At 33.1% G+C, this 16525-nt stretch overlaps 1 protein-coding gene across 9 annotated transcripts in view; it reads right to left on the bottom strand.

Annotated features, from left to right (window-relative positions):
• Positions 1-16525, bottom strand: part of LOC106070643 (phospholipid-transporting ATPase ABCA1-like) — a 76162-nt gene that overhangs the window by 38998 nt on the left and 20639 nt on the right. For 8 of the 9 annotated variants that reach the window (XM_056028305.1, XM_056028310.1, XM_056028307.1 and 5 more), the window contains 12 exons: positions 15765-15908; positions 14904-15047; positions 14199-14285; positions 13019-13283; positions 11025-11164; positions 9937-10047; positions 9455-9694; positions 6375-6468; positions 4907-5018; positions 2611-2784; positions 1921-2000; positions 629-771 (listed from right to left, as the gene is read on the bottom strand). In XM_056028305.1, coding sequence (XP_055884280.1) covers positions 629-771; positions 1921-2000; positions 2611-2784; positions 4907-5018; positions 6375-6468; positions 9455-9694; positions 9937-10047; positions 11025-11164; positions 13019-13283; positions 14199-14285; positions 14904-15047; positions 15765-15908 — 1734 coding nt within the window. Of the gene's footprint in view, positions 1-628; positions 772-1920; positions 2001-2610; positions 2785-4906; positions 5019-5098; positions 5211-6374; positions 6469-9454; positions 9695-9936; positions 10048-11024; positions 11165-13018; positions 13284-14198; positions 14286-14903; positions 15048-15764; positions 15909-16525 lie in introns of all 9 variants that reach the window. The other variant, XM_056028303.1, reaches the window with a different exon arrangement.

The raw sequence follows: 16525 nt of genomic DNA on the forward strand, positions 1-16525 counted from the left end.
TGCCCGTCTGCCCATATAGCCAGTCTGCCCCTGACTTATACACTAATAATCCATTCTACAACCAGCACATAACCTTGGCCCACTTTTTTCCCTTTTCTCCATCATCCAATAGTCTCTTCTACCTTGATTCTTTTCCCATTGTTTGTAGCCCCCTCCACTTTCCCTCAGTTTGCCTCTACCCTCACGTCCCTTTAACCTTTTTTTGCCTCTATCCCAACCTGATGGGGAAAAAGAAGTGAAAAATATTGTTTAAAAAGACAAAAAAAAACATCAAGTTTTTTCCCATGTTGGTTAAAAATGTTGCAAAATATGTGGGTCACAACTGGGGCTGTGTAGCCATGGGAAAAAGTGCATTCCTCATTAATCTTTGGACTCAAAGATAAGCCTTATTATTATTATTATTATTATTGGGAAAAACCAATGAATGCCATTTAGTTTTTTGTATCACTTTAGCAGGGATACATTTAAAAAAAAGTATACTTCAGTTATGTAAATTTAAATTTCATCTGTCAGTCTACAAACTCTATTTATATATAATAACTTGTATATATATTAACTTCTAAATATTTTAATTAAAAAATCAATGAAAAAACAGTTTGAATGCTGCATGTGTAGAATGTTGACTGACCTTGAGTACTATGACAAACAAGATGACTGTGATTAGCATCATGACAAAGGAATTAATGAACCAGGCCAGCCAGTGAATGCCATTACCAAGCCCCATGATCTTCATCACTTCTTTAAGTCTCTGCTCTTTCTCATACACAATACCTGTCCATGTGGATGTGAGACTTAAAGTTACAGGACTACATACATGAATTTCATTGCACACAACCAATAAATATGAAAATACAATTTGTGTAAATAAAAATGATTTATTTCAATTGATCTTAAACATCCAATTCTGATTTTGGTTCATAAAAAAGTCTTCCATGCTGCTGCTGCTACAATGTGAATGCTTACAGTGGACACAGTGGTATGTGTGGTATAAATCACTTGGCTGCCAATCAAGAGAGTATGTAGATGGAATCTCAACTCAAACTGAGTTGCAGAATGCATAGAGGCAGCACGTAAACCTTCTCCCAGATACCCTCTACCCCCACTGGTCAACAAAAGAGATTGGACCATAGAGCACTGATAATGCACTAAGCATGAAAGTTTTTACATTATCAGCTTCATAGATCACTAGACCACTTACTAATATATTATCTATAAGCACATAGATAGCTGATAAATACAAAAGAAGTCCATAATTTTTTTTAAAAACCCACTATAATCCACATTTTGTTGAAACACCAACAACTTGTGGGCCCTTAATGTATTGCTGATCCAGTGTATTAGATTTAGACCTATGTCAAACATGGCGAATGTCCCTTTCAAATTTTTAATTTTGCCATGAAAATAAAAGCATTGAAATGGGTTTACCCATTTAGCTGACATATTCATATCTAATATCTCTGTGGCATTTTACGTCTTGAGAGACTATCTTTTCCCTTTGCAACTTCTTGTGTGACTAAAGAGGCCAATCCTTGATACACAGCTGCGATCACAGGTTGGGCATATAAAATCACCAGGCGCTGTTGCATTTTCACCCTTCTTTCTGCTTCTGTTGTGTATGACATCTGCAATCCGTGACCCTTCCTTTATGCTCTCTCTCCAGGTGGATCTATCCAGTGCCACCTCTTCCCAGCTGCCAGTGTCGATTTTGAAGAGCTTCATGTCGCGTTTGCATACATCCGTATAACGTAAAAGTTGGCGACCAGCGGCTCTCTTGCCTTCTATTAGTTCGCCATACAGGATAATATAAAATACTGTGAAAATGGGTTTACCCGATTGGTTAAAAAGTTTTGTTCTTTTATAGAAATTAATTTAGGTATTTTTTATTACAATGGAATTAATCTCATATGGCTGCAGTGTTACCTTTAATAATCATAGCAACTGTGTATATCCAGGAGATGACCATAAACAAAGGAAGACTTCTTGAAATAGCAAAGACAAATCTGGGAGAGATAAATTAATGTACACAAAAGTTTTGACATGATAACAAAGTTCAATCTTGTGTTACTGAAATATAGCACTAAATAAAGCAATTTAATCTGACCTATGTTCCTAGTTGGTAAACTTATTTCGTGGTAGCATGTAAAAAAAATAAAAAAAATAATTTTTTCCCTTAAAACTGTAACCCTCCCCCCCCACAACAGACATCCCTGAAGCACTATTTAATAATTAAAAAAGAAAGATTCACAGTATAAAATTATCCTTTAAAAAAATGGTTTGCATATGCCAATTAAACCTTTTCTTATTTACACTGCCTTAATGTCTAAAGCAACCTGTTTCATGATTAATGTCAATATTCTAAAAAAAACAACAAAAAAACATATCATTTATGTACAAACCTACATGTTATAGACAACTTACTTATAAATCATATGCATATGTACAAACCTACTAGTGATAGACAACTTAGTTATAAATCATATACATATGTACAAATCTACAAGTGATAGACAACTTACTTATAAATCATAGACATATGTACAAACCTACTAATGATAGAAAACTAACTTATCACATACATATGTACAAACCTACTAGTGATAGACAACTTACTTATCATATACATAACAGCCATAAGGGAACTGCTGAGTGAGTATCCCAGGCTCCTGTGTGGTGTTGGTGTGAAGACGTATGATGGCATGGTCTATCATATCCTGGATATAGATAAACCCATAGATCCAGTACTTTAAAGAATTGATGTAAGCTCGGCTCCCAGGTCGCCAGTATCTGAACAATTCAAATACAATTTTAATGTCAAACTAGTTACTTATTGGTTTCACAAATTATACACACAAATATGAAAATAAATTCTTTTGATCAGTATCATATTATATAAAAGTAGAAGAGTTCAGAGATACTTTGTATGTATTAAGCCTCACACAAATTAGCAGCATTCCCTTAAAAATTTGGCCTTACAACTTAAAACGTTTTGGATTTTTCATTTATACTATTTTCACAACAGACTTTTCAATACAATGATACCAAATATTTTTTTTAAATGCCAAAAATGTTCTAAACAGAATAAAAGAATAATATAATAAAACAATTTTCTTTTAACTTTTACAATTAATAAAACTGTTTCAAATAAGTTTTATACTTTTGATGTGTAAACAAAATTTAATCAGATGTAAGTAAATCGGAATTTATTAGTATTATAAAAAAGTCTTCCAAACTTTAATACATTGGTTTAGACATGTTGTAAATATAACAATAATTTAAAATCTCTGTCTCTCCATATGTGTGTGTGTATATATATATATATATATGGCTGCATGGTCTGCGCTCTGGACTGTCGATAGATGGTCTCAATGGTGTAGAGTTTAAACACTGCCCACAACCACCCCCATCCCCAAATGTCCTGCAAGAGGTTGTAATATCTTTAAATCTAAAGAAACATCCAAAAAAGTAACATTTAACACTAAGATTTTCTTTAACACATTTTGATTTGTATGAAACTGTTGTATCATAAAATTAATAAATCAAAAATATTTATGTAAAAATCTAATCAGTCACTTTGCTCTTCAAATTATTTTGTTGATCTTGTTTTTTTTCAAAGCAGTGTCAGCATAGAGAACATAATAATAATACTACTAAATTGTTTTTAATTCAAGCATCTATAAAAATGCTTTTTATTATGTAAATTAATACTTTTAAAATCATGGAAACATTTTGAATTAAATGCCTAAAAAATATATTTTTAAAAACTCTATTAAAACTATTACAAGTCTAGCAAAAAATTGTTCAATAATGAGGTAAGCAAGCCCATATGTAAATTGTAGATTCTGTATAATGCAAAGAAATAGATCTCTGAGATTTGGACAATCAGACAATACTAAAAACTTGTCAGACAATGTTGAAGTTTGATAGAAACAGTAAGAGAATTATACAAAATAAACCTTGAGTATTCAAAGGTATGTTTTAAATAATATTCTAGCCATTTAATTTTTTTTTATCTAAGTGTTCATATGTTAATCATGCTGGGTAGGGGGACTTAAATTTTAAAAAGGGCTATTTAAGTCATTTCCTTAACTCTTTCTCTCCTTATCAGCAATACTATTCTTGATTTGACCCCATTCTTTCAGCCGAATCAATGTTATTTTTGTCGATGCTTAAAAAGTCAGTTGCTTTGTTTTCTTTCCTTTGAAAATGTTTTAAATTGCTTAAAATTTAAATTTAATCTTTAAACAGTTTCCCTTTGGAAAACATAAAATTTTTTTTCATTTTCAAAGTGTTTTTACTAACAAGTTTTTAAAGAGTGAGGGCTTCAAAAAAAAAGGCTCTATTTTTTATATTAATTTTCCTTATGGTAATGACACGGGATAGTGAGCTGAAGATAATTTATGTTTTGAATTTGTATACATTAAGTTTTGTGAAAATATGAATAACTATTATTAAAAAATACTTTTAGTTCAATTTGTATAAAAGAATATTGCCTAGATCTAGTCTAGATCTTGTTCTATAGAGACTTGTATACAGTCCATAAGTTTTAATTTTTTTATCTCACTATCCAAAATAAATTTTGCTTTAACTCTATACCAACTATAACATTTTCTGATAAAAAAACAAAAAAAGTAAATGAAATTTAACCATAACAGGGATTGAAATGCAAATGAGCAAAATGGATAACTCTGTCGGAATGTGGAAAATAATTACAGAGAGAAAGAGTTAAATGCATATATATTAGTAATGAGACTTTTAACTAGAAAATAAAATGTAAAAAAAAAAACCATATCACTTTGTTTCTATGGTATAGAAGATACAAATAGATACATGCGTGCAAACATGCACTAAATACATACATTTGGATGGGGCTAGCTCCTTGAAAAATCCTTAAGAAGCATAAACTTACTTGTCCATAATTCTTTTAGTGCTATCCACCTTGTCAGTATCCATGCGAATTCTATACTTGACTAAAGATGGTACATTTGTGGAGCCAGCCTCAAAATTGTCAAACACAACAGCTGAAATAGGGGGCATAAGCATGCACAAGCTGATGCAAAGCAGACACCAAATATATATTTAAAAAACATGAAGAACTCACTTTCCCATAATTCTTTTAGTGCTGTCTACTTTATCTGAATCCATACGGATTCTATATGATACCAGAGTTGGAATTTGGTCAGTACTTTTTGCAATATTGTCAAAGACAACAGCTATAGAAATGTATACAATTAAAAATATTGTAATGTCAACAGTTTGAAGCTCTAGGGTTTGATACGAGCATTGAGACTTTCTAATCAAGACAAAAGAAAAACAGGTGGCCCAAACAAACCACTTGGCTACCTATCCCTGAGTTGTTAACTGAGCCCCTAAAAGCAACAAGGAAACCTTCTCCAAGATAGCCCCAAGGCCCAAAAGAGAGATTCAACAAAAGTGCACAGTGTACCATAGCATGAAAGATGCACTGTATAACAAAATGTGGTTGAACTTTTTACACAGATGCCTTGGTTTACTATGTGGTCCATATTTAATGGTTTAGTTTGGGTCAATGTGAATTAGAGCAGTGCTGGAAATGATATTTGTGTAATGTATTGTCAAAGTTATTAATTGTTAACACTTTTTTCTACTTAATATAAGCATAACCAATACCAAAATCCATTATGTAGTTACATTTTTTGCTAGTTTCAAAGAAATATTTAATTAAGACAAACAAACAAAAATGGCAGAAAAGCTTTAGAACTGTCCAGATTTAAAAAACAATGCATTTTAAAAAGTTTGTGATGTATTTTGGTATAGAACTTGCTTTTTTTCTAATATAATATAAAAGTATTTTAAAATTATCCACAGAGTTAGAGATTTTAATGGTTGACTCATCATAAAATGAATCAAAGAGACAACTCTGTTTCTAAACAAGTAATGCCAAATGTTCCAGCCATTTTACAAACGTTTTAGAATATGAGATGACAATATAAGGTTCTTCTAAATATTTATAGTTTATTAAGTTTGTGTATTATACGGGACTGAAAAAAGGGAAAAGGTAAGCAAAAACAAAATGAAGTATAGTGGAGTCTCGATAATCCAAACTTTGATAATTCGAATGTCCACTTAATCCAAAACCAAAATTAGGATATTAAAAAAACTAAGAAAAAACAGTGACTAAGTTAATATTATATATACTAAATTATATACTAAATTAATTTTTTTTACAATCTAAAATTTATAATTAATTTATACAATAGATTATAAAAATGTAAATGATCAATTCCGTGTAGATGTCAGGGAACTTTAAATATTTAATATTGAATGTAATGCTATATTTATTCAAACAAATAAAACTGATCTTATTCAAATGACAAACAAAAAACCCAAAGTCTCACCTGACCAGAAGGTATTGTTCTGAATCATCTGCAAGCTGGCTTCAACCATAGCTGCTGAGTCATGGAACCCCACAAATTTATTCAGCTGCACACACTGAAACATAATCAGAACACCAATCTAGCATCTCTTCATCAACTGCACTATCAAGACAATATCAACCTAAGCTATCACTATGTAGATCTAGCATCTCTTCATCAACAGCACCACTAATTAAGTCAGTATCAACCTAAGCTATGTAAATCTAGCAAGTTGCTATAAAACAACATTAAAACTCTAATATCTACTTTACAAAAAAAAAACTAAACATTTAAGCTAGGAAAAATAAAACACAAAATGTATGCATAAATTAAAAGTGGAAACATTTTAATTTGTTCAAAATTGCTAATTTACATTTCAAAAACAAGGAACCAGAATCTCTATCATTGTTCTATATTTTAAATGATTCTGAATAGAAACAAGAGAGTTTGGTGTTTGGTTTTGTATGAACTACTCATTGAATAACATCTCCTCCTCCTACTCCTTACTTCCTGTTCAACTCATGACATTTTTAACAAGAAAAACATTAAAAATACTTTTTTTTTTAAAAAGACAATACTTCCTTTATGCAACTTATAAAGCGATTGTTTTTTTCCTAAAATTAATGAATGTTAGATTAAAAAACAATAGAACATTTTTTACCCCATCCCCTTCTCACGGAAAAAAAATCCAAATAAATAGATCTAGTTTACTTTTTAATATTCCAATGATAAGCATTTAGATCTAGACTAGACGCGCAAAATTTTCCTGAACATTAATTTATTAAACTCTTGAATCAATAAAGCCTTACAATAGGAAAGTAATAAAAGCGATAGTCCTTTCAAGAATGCCATAGTCCTTAGTACCTAGACCTACATCTAAATCTCTAGCCAAATTTAAATTTGTTTTATTTTGTATGAAAAATGATAATGGTCAGACTAGTGTTTTCCCTGTGTGGTCAATGACCTTGTAATTCTTTTCTCAAAAATATACATCAACAGTTAAATTTTTAGGAAAATCATTAGACATTTATGAGATCAACTATCCATGCAGGTTCCTTGCTGGTTCCAGGTTTGTTTCTGCCATGTGCTCGTTTTGGAATGTTGTAGTGAATATGTTTCGTCTAAAGAAAGGGAAGGATGTTAATATTTGATATGTAAGTTATAGCCCTTAGTCATTGTGAGTTATGCGTCTTTTGTTGTGAACATGGCCTTCCTGCCTAAGATGGCGTCCTATGTTGATGATTAAAAGTGTTCGGCCAAACTACGACAATTGTTGCCTCAATTCTTGACTTTGTCTCTGTATGCGAAAGGAATATTGCGGCATGCAGACACCACTGGAGACTTGCTTGCATCGATGGTTAGTTTCGCTTCTCCTAGGTCACCAAGGTTAATTCTTAACACCAACGGAAAAGAGATGGGCTCAAATAGAGAAAGAACTACTGCCAGTAGTTCTTTCTCTATTTGAGCCCATCTCTTTTCCGTTGGTGTTAAGACTCGTGAGGCATACTCCAATGGTTTCCCTTCCTGCATCAACACGGCACCAAGCCCATCTTGGCTGCTGTCGACCTGAATTTCAAGGGATTTGGCTGCGTTATAGAAACCCAGCACCGGGGTTGTTGTTATCATTTCTTTTAGTTTAACAACCTCAACCTCTACCGAGGTGATTAGAAAACTTAAAGCTCACTTTGCCAGATTCGGAGTCCCTAAAGTCCTAATCTCTGACTGCGGGCCTCAATACACGTCTCACGAATTCGCCGTATTCACTAACAGATGGAACATATCGCACATCAGGTCCGATCCCGGACACCCCAAAGCCAACGGAAAAGCAGAGGCCGCAGTAAAAACAATCAAAAACATGATGAGAAAGACCATCGGAACCGGAGATGATCAATACGAAGCCCTGCTGGAACTTCGCAACACTCCCAAACAGGACTGCGGCTATAGCCCAGCCCAGTTGTGTTTGAACAGAATAACACGGTCACTTCTACCCCTGAATAAACCCCTTGAGCCTGAAAGCTACACAGAAGGCCTGGGGGCGAAAGCCCGTCACAGGTACACCATAAAAAAACACTATGATAAAAGAGCAAGAGACCTGCCCCGGCTGAGTGTGGACCAAAACGTTTACTTCCAGAGTCCAGGAAACAATGATTGGCGGCCTGGCAAAATCATTATGAGAAACAGTGAGCGGTCCTACACCGTGAAGGGAACAACGGGCGGTACCTACGTTAGGAACAGAGTGCACATCCGGCCCAGGAATGTCCCTTACTCAGACATCTTTTCAGATGACGAAACGGCAACCCATGAGGCACCACTAGATGCCTCATCCACAGACTTAAAACCACACCCTGCTTTAGAGTCCAGCGCCGGCCCTGATGGGATCCCACCCTTGGCTCACGGAGCAGAGCCTAGCGTGAGAAGGAGTGGGCGAACGAGAGCCACACCTACGTGGCACAAGGACTATGACATGGGCAAGTGGTGACAACCCCTCAAGTTTTTTTTGTCTTTTTTTTTTTTCTTGCTACATTTTTTGCTAGATCTGCTAGATCTGCATAGCCTTCAATATTGATGTATATTATGTTCTATGTATATTATATGTTCTACTCCTATTTATAATGTTGTGTATATACCAATGTTGTCTGTTGAAAATGTTATCAGTGTATCGTAGTATCATCGTGTCACTGTATGTGAAAAGGTTATTGTCTACAATGTTCGTGGTGAAAGAAGGATGTTTCTGCCATGTGCTCGTTTTGGAATGTTGTAGTGAATATGTTTCGTCTAAAGAAAGGGAAGGATGTTAATATTTGATATGTAAGTTATAGCCCTTAGTCATTGTGAGTTATGCGTCTTTTGTTGTGAACATGGCCTTCCTGCCTAAGATGGCGTCCTATGTTGATGATTAAAAGTGTTCGGCCAAACTACGACAATTGTTGCCTCAATTCTTCAGAACATTACTTAACAAGGTTCAATGAAATTCTAACTTGAATTAAAATATTGTAAAAAAATAAAAAGTCCCAATCAATGAAAATCAAATAGATGACAAACAAAATAGATTGAATACCCACTTTAAAATAGGATGTAACATTCTTCAGAAGAGTTGAGGTATTGTTCAAAGCATCTGTCCAGTCATATGATCCACTGAATCCATCAACTGATAGAAACTGGGCTGCTCTGTCACACCAAGATTCATTTAAGGACCGAATGAGGCCTACAGGAAGTCCAGCTGGAACCAAGTTGGCTGATAAGCCTGATAGGTTTTTCAAGAAATACACAGTATTCTTGCAATTTGATCCTTTTAGAAAATCCTAGATGTTTTTGATAGAAATAATGATTATATAATGATTTTGTTGAAACAATTATACAGAAATGAATAATCAATTTTGAAAAAAAAAAAAAAGCCTAGTAACATTTGTTACATTTTTATGCTAATTTCATGAATGAAATTGGTGACATTTATAAGATATTGGCAATTTAACTTTCTATATTATAATATGTTCCATTAAAAAAACAACATCTACATAGCGAGAGAAATACAAGAACTACCTACCCTAACTGGCTCAAAGTCATTCTTTAAAAATGTCTCCACCATTGGAAGGATAGTTTGAAGGTCAATAGTAAAGTTCATGAAGCTAATAATGGAGTCAAACATTCTTGAAGCCTGATTGATTAAAAGAGAAAAAAAAATGTGTAAGTGTGATATTAGTGACATCTCTGGACATCAAGAAAGCATTCAATGACTTCTCCAATGGTATGCTCACAGGCTATTTGAGGACATTTTAACTGAAGTCATTTGACGTTATGAAAACACACAATTTGCCTTTACCTTCTGAGGTTCAATGATCTTAATGTCCAAATGAGATATGTAAATAAAGATGATCAAGAGAAGGATAAAGATGATTTATATTTAAACCCAACCAGTGAAGGTTCAGTCATGTATCAGTAGCGTTGTTATTATTCTCAAATAAAAGAACTTTCAAGTAGTAAATTTCAAGAATTGAAAAATGATTTTGACTAACAAACTACAGTGTAGTGTGTTGTGTAGACATGACTAGGAATGAACAGCTACAAACAGCCCAAACCAAGACAGAACATAACTGAACTTTATTACAGACAAATTGTTGAATATGATTTGTTTCAAATACATCTGTACCACAAAATTAGGTGTAATCATGTGACTTATTCTCAAAGTACATACAACTGGAACAAGGGGATGACGTTTTTTTGGTATGGATTAAATTATAACTTTTTTTTTTCTATTCTTATGAAGCTATGTCCACATATTTTGATCATTTTGCATTTTTATTTCAATATCCAAATTAAAATTGAATTTTCTAATAACATTTAAATGGTTTTATTTGTTGATCAAGTAAGATATAATGAGGTAAATGCTAGAGGCAGTATTCTTTAATAGTTTTTGTCTTATTTGCCAGTTCTAATGCATTGCCTCAAGACTGAACTAAATATCATGACTAGCATTCTCCCCATCCACAAACAATAAAATAAAAGCATGACTGACCCAGACAAAATTCTTGAGATTCTTAGGCCATTCATCAAAGTAAAACAAATATTTCACCAAACACTCTAGCAGAGCAAATAAATGACTAAATTTATCCGGGAAATATTTTGTTATTTTACCTCTTTGATGATTTTTCTTGTAGCTGGTGTGTCTGGAGTATAATTTATGTACCCAAGTATTATAGGTTTCATTTGCCGCCATAGTATTCGGGTTGCTTTCTGCAGTTCAAAGTTGGCATACAGAGCAGCACATTCAGGAGCTGGAGAGTTTATAATATACGCTGAGTGTTAAAACATTCAGAAGCTAGAGAGTTTTAAATATACACTGAGTGTTAAAACATTCAGGAGCTGAAGAGTTTTAAATATACACTGAGTGTTAAAACATTCAGGAGCTGAAGAGTTTTAAATATACACTGAGTGTTAAAACATTCAGGAGCTGAAGAGTTTTAAATATACACTGAGTGTTAAAACATTCAGGAGCTGAAGAGTTTTAAATACACACTGAGTGTCAAAACATTCAGAAGCTAGAGAGTTTTAAATATACACTGAGTGTTAAAACATTCAGGAGCTGGAGAGTTTTAAATATACACTGACTGTTAAAACATTCAGGAGCTGGAGAGTTTTAAATATACCCTGAATGTTAGAACATATAATAAAAGTATAAAAAGAGGAAATCACAAACAATTGGACAACCAAAAGTGCAGGGTAGATTTGTCAAGAATTGTCCAGTAGAATGTTTTTTCAACTTTCAATAGTCAGTGCTTATTTACTAGTTCAATGAAATCTGTGGCATTTTACGTCTCGAGAGACGATCTTTTCCCTTTGCAACTTCTTGAGTGACTAAAGAGGCCAAGCCTTGATACACGGGTGCGATCGCAGGTTGGGCATATGTAATCACCAGGCACGGTTGCATTTTCACCCTTCTTTCTGCTTCTGTTGTGTATGGTATCTGCAATCCGTGACCCTTCCTTTATGCTTTCTCTCCATTTGGATCTATCCAGTGCCACCTCTTTCCAGATGCGTGTTGATTTTGAAGAGCTTCATGTCGCGTTTGCATACATACGTATAACGTAAAAGTGGGCAACCAGCGGCTCTCCTGCCTTCTATTAGATCACCATACAGAATGTCCTGTGGAAGTCGACCAACTGTCATTCTACAAATGTGGCCAAGCCAGCCAAGGAGTCTGCTGCTGATAACAGAGCGGACGTCCTGGCATCCTGCTCTTTGTAGCACTTCCTCATTGGTTATCTTATCTTGCCACCTTATTTTAAAGATTCGCCTTAGGCATCGGAGGTGGAAGACATTCAGCTTTTTTTCCTGCCATGAGTAGGTTGACCATGTTTCACTTCCATATAGCAAGGTGCTCAACACACAGGTCAGGTAGACTAGGGCTTTAGTACTGTTAGTCAGCAATATGTTGTTGCAGACTCTTTTCTGCAACCGTGACATGCTGGCCATTGCCTTCAATGAAAAATGTCTCACAAACTTTAACAATTCATCCTTGTCTAAACATTGAGTAAAGGTCATCTGTTTCATCTGTGGCCCATGGTTAACAAGAGTGTTATGTGGCCAGCACAATGACCAACTGCCTTTACTTTTCCCAAACTAATGTCAGGTACCCATCAGATATTGACTATCTTTATATTATACATAGAGTTAGTTAAATTGCATAAATTGTCAGATATAGACTCTTTATATTATATAGTTAGTTAAATTGCATAAATTAAGTCTAGAGTTGAAACATTGGTTCTCAACTTTTTATTGTCCTTGACTATTAACTGAATAGATCTTTTAAATCTGAGAACCCACTTATCCCATCTTTTACTAATACAGACACCAATGAGTCTTCTTCAAAGAGATATCTTTAGTTTATTACATTTCTTTGAAGTAATTCTAATGACTCAATCAAGCAACCTTAAATTTGATTTGATCCAATATATATAGAAAAGATTATAAATTCTATTTTATGAAATTTGATATGAAATGAAAGATTTGTTGTCAAAAGAAAATCAAATGACAATGGAATGGGATGTTGTTGTAGAGGAATTGATTGTCACCAATACATTTTAATGACCTTTTATTAATTTTTTGTATTCTGATAAAAGTCAACTCACTTAGCCCAGCATCCTCATTAGCCTTCTTAGCCCTTTCATACTCCTCATTTCTGACCTTATTTCGATCTTCTTGACGATTTTCTTGTTTTTGAAGAAATTGTTCATTATCACTACTCATGTTAAAGAGCAGACTGTCCCCGCCACATATCAAACGCCCCAAAACTGTCTGCAAGCTTTGGTTACCATTACTGGAGGAATTCGACAGGGTGGATACAATGTCTGAAACATCAGCAACAATGTTGCTAAGACTGGATAACTGAGTCACCTGCAGATTAGAAATTGTTCACATGATAATCATCAGTCTAGTTGGGAATAAAATATTATATAAAGTATACCAGAGTAAATTCTTGAAAATGTATTAAAAATCAATTAAATAGCAAATATCACCTAATTATGAACCTATCTACAACCTGAAATTGTAACCCTATAAGCTAATGAGTGATTGATTTTATAATAGGAGAGTTGGTGTTGAGATTATTCAAGGACTAGGACTGTATTTCCAATGAAGAGATTTAAAAGCAATCTAAATATAGATTAGGACTTCTGTGGCCTCCTAACCATCATAAAAAAAATATAAACTCAGGAAGTATGAGCATTGTACAAGATTTAAAGAGACTTCTCTGTATTATAAATCAAGGAAGAGAGCACAGTAAAATAAATGCTAGTAAGATCAAATCTGGGATTGTTCTGACTTAACACTGGGCCAGACACTGAGGAAGGCAGAAAACAGACAAATGTAAGGACAACATAGAGTTTGATTGCCCCAACAACTATACAATTTACCATGACAAGTGAATTGACATAAATATCTATTCATGAACATAATAAGTAACTACCTAACACACTACAGAACAAGTGAATTTAAGTAACTATTTATTCATGAACATAATACATAACTATCCAAAACACCAAGGGACAATATATTGAAGTAAATATTGATTCATGAACATAATATGCCTCTGGTATCTAACACAGCATACCAACTTAAGTTGAGAAATATAATAACAATAATAAGGCTTGTCCTCGAGTACAAAGATTAATGAGAATTATAGCACAAGTTTTTATCACTATCTTTAGCTTGAATATTACATAAGATAAAGAATGAGTTTTATTGGTGAAGAATATAAGATCAACCATTTCTAGCTGCTGATGAATGAAACAATCCTATCTTATAGCTTACATCATTATATACTCTGAGCAAAGTACTAATGTTAGTGATGTTTAAATTAGGAACGTTGCCAGTAAGATCTCGGAATACATTCTGAATCTGTGAAGTGAAAAAAAATGTTATTATAGCATACATTGTTCAAAAAAATAATGCAGAAATAAAAACAAATGGGAACTATGACCCAAAATAGAGTTAAACTTTAATTTTCATAATACTAGCTTTTAGGCATCTGCTACTCAAGTTATAGAACCAGATCATCATTGTCTAATTTTAGCTTTTATCTGTCACTATGCCAGCTATTTTCATCTACAATATTATTGTATTGAGTATTTTCTTTGATGTCAACCACTTTCTTTTTTTTTTTTTTCAGTAAAAGTATTTTATTCTGTCCCAACTCTTCAGTTGATATGGTGAAATCACTCATATTGTCCAATATTAATTAATTTGCTTTATGAAAGTAACAGCAAATATTTATTGTATACTACAGAGTCAAAGTAGCTGATATATACTATGCTTTACTTTATAAGGTACAAATGTTTAACTAATCTTTTTTTTTTCTCTTCACTCTAAAAATGAAACTCAAGAACAATAACTCTTGCACACACAATAATCTAACATTTTTTCATGAAGCATTGCTAATTTAAGATGACTAATTTTCTTTATTTTTTTTTTTTGTAAAAGAAAACCAACTACCCAAATAGTTCAGAATCCGTTTACCTCATTCCTTAGCTCTGTTCTGTTCAAGTCTTTATTGATGGCTTCCAATAGAGCAGTTGCATTAGTGAGGCTTAAATTACAGAGCTGAGTCTTGAGGTCTTTTCCATCATCAGGGTTTTTAAAATTAAAATACTCAAGCACAATCTGGTTATAACAGTTACAATGAAATAAATGTAACAAGAAAAAAAAAGAAAACAAAAACTATACACAAACAGGGGATAAAGAAAGAGCTGCTATGAGGAACAAGAAAACCATGAAGAGATTTATGAAAAACAATGTATCATAAACTTAGTAAATGTTTATGATAAGCATGAATTTAATGAGGCATTAGGATGAATGAATACTACTAATATTTTAAATATTTTTTGTTAGATACAGATAGACAAATCTCATTTGGTTTAACTTGTAAGATCATACAATTCATTATTGAGAGGAAATGAGCTCATGTAAACTATTGTCAAGTACTAGTAAAACCCAGTCCTTTTTTAAACTAATCAAACATTCTTTTGATCTAAGAAAAAAGTATTAGATAAAAGACACCATTTTTGTACATTAGCTTTGAATGACAATAAGCCTTGCCTTATCTAAGTTCATGTGAGTATTGTAAGCAGCTTTAAACATCAGGATGAATTTGATATCAAAAACCACATAATACTATTCTATGGACATTTGAAAAATGTATTTTTAAACTACCTAGCAATGTGTCAAATATAAATTCTGACTGCAACAATAAACAGCTTGCCATTAAATTTAATGTTTAATGTGAGCCCACTGTATCATTAAGTTTTCATCAAATTGTTTTATGTCCATATACTTCATCACAATGTTAATTTATAATTATTTTGTTTACTACACAAGCACCTGGTCATTGCAAGCTGTGTTCATTATGGAGCTGACCAATGATGTGTTAACACGTGTGTTATTACCCAACATGGATAGGTCACTAATAATAGTTATCAGGTTATCCAATCTTGTCCTATTGCTGTCTCTGAAAGCTTCTGAAACCTACAGACATAAGATGAAGAAATATTAAAAGGGAGATAACAAAGAAAAGAAAGTTTTCTGTCATAATTAACCTAAATCAAATGTGTTGCCATCTGAAAACTGAATGTGATATAGTTGTACCTTTTTTAAATATCTCTGATGAAATTTTAGAACCTGTTCTTAGTTTAAAACCAAAAAACAAAAAGGAAGGCAAGTATAAAATAAACAAAAAATATGTGCATGTAAACTATGGTAATGACCAACAGCAAGAACAAGATGTTTGTCAATTAAAAATACAAGTACAAATGTAGTTCATCAGTACCACAGTACATCAAGATGGAAATCTAATTAATGTGTAAATACACTTTAAAGACCTAGATCTCTAGATATAGAATGTAAAAGAACTATCCAGATGGTAGATCTAGACTCAAAGTGTTTTTGTATTTTCATTCAACTTTTTTTCTAAACTTGAAAATAATTAATTTCTAATGAACTTGTAAAATTAAAATAAGTTACTGACTGTAGGATCAATGCATCATTGACAGCACTATCATAGTTTTCACTGTGAAATGCTCCCCCCCCCCTTCCCCCCCCCCCCCCCCCCAAATACATGAAACCTAACCGTGTTGCTAATTCAC

This window comes from Biomphalaria glabrata, chromosome 5 (genome assembly GCF_947242115.1).
Source record: "Biomphalaria glabrata chromosome 5, xgBioGlab47.1, whole genome shotgun sequence".
In the NCBI taxonomy this organism is placed as follows: Eukaryota; Metazoa; Mollusca; class Gastropoda; family Planorbidae; genus Biomphalaria; species Biomphalaria glabrata.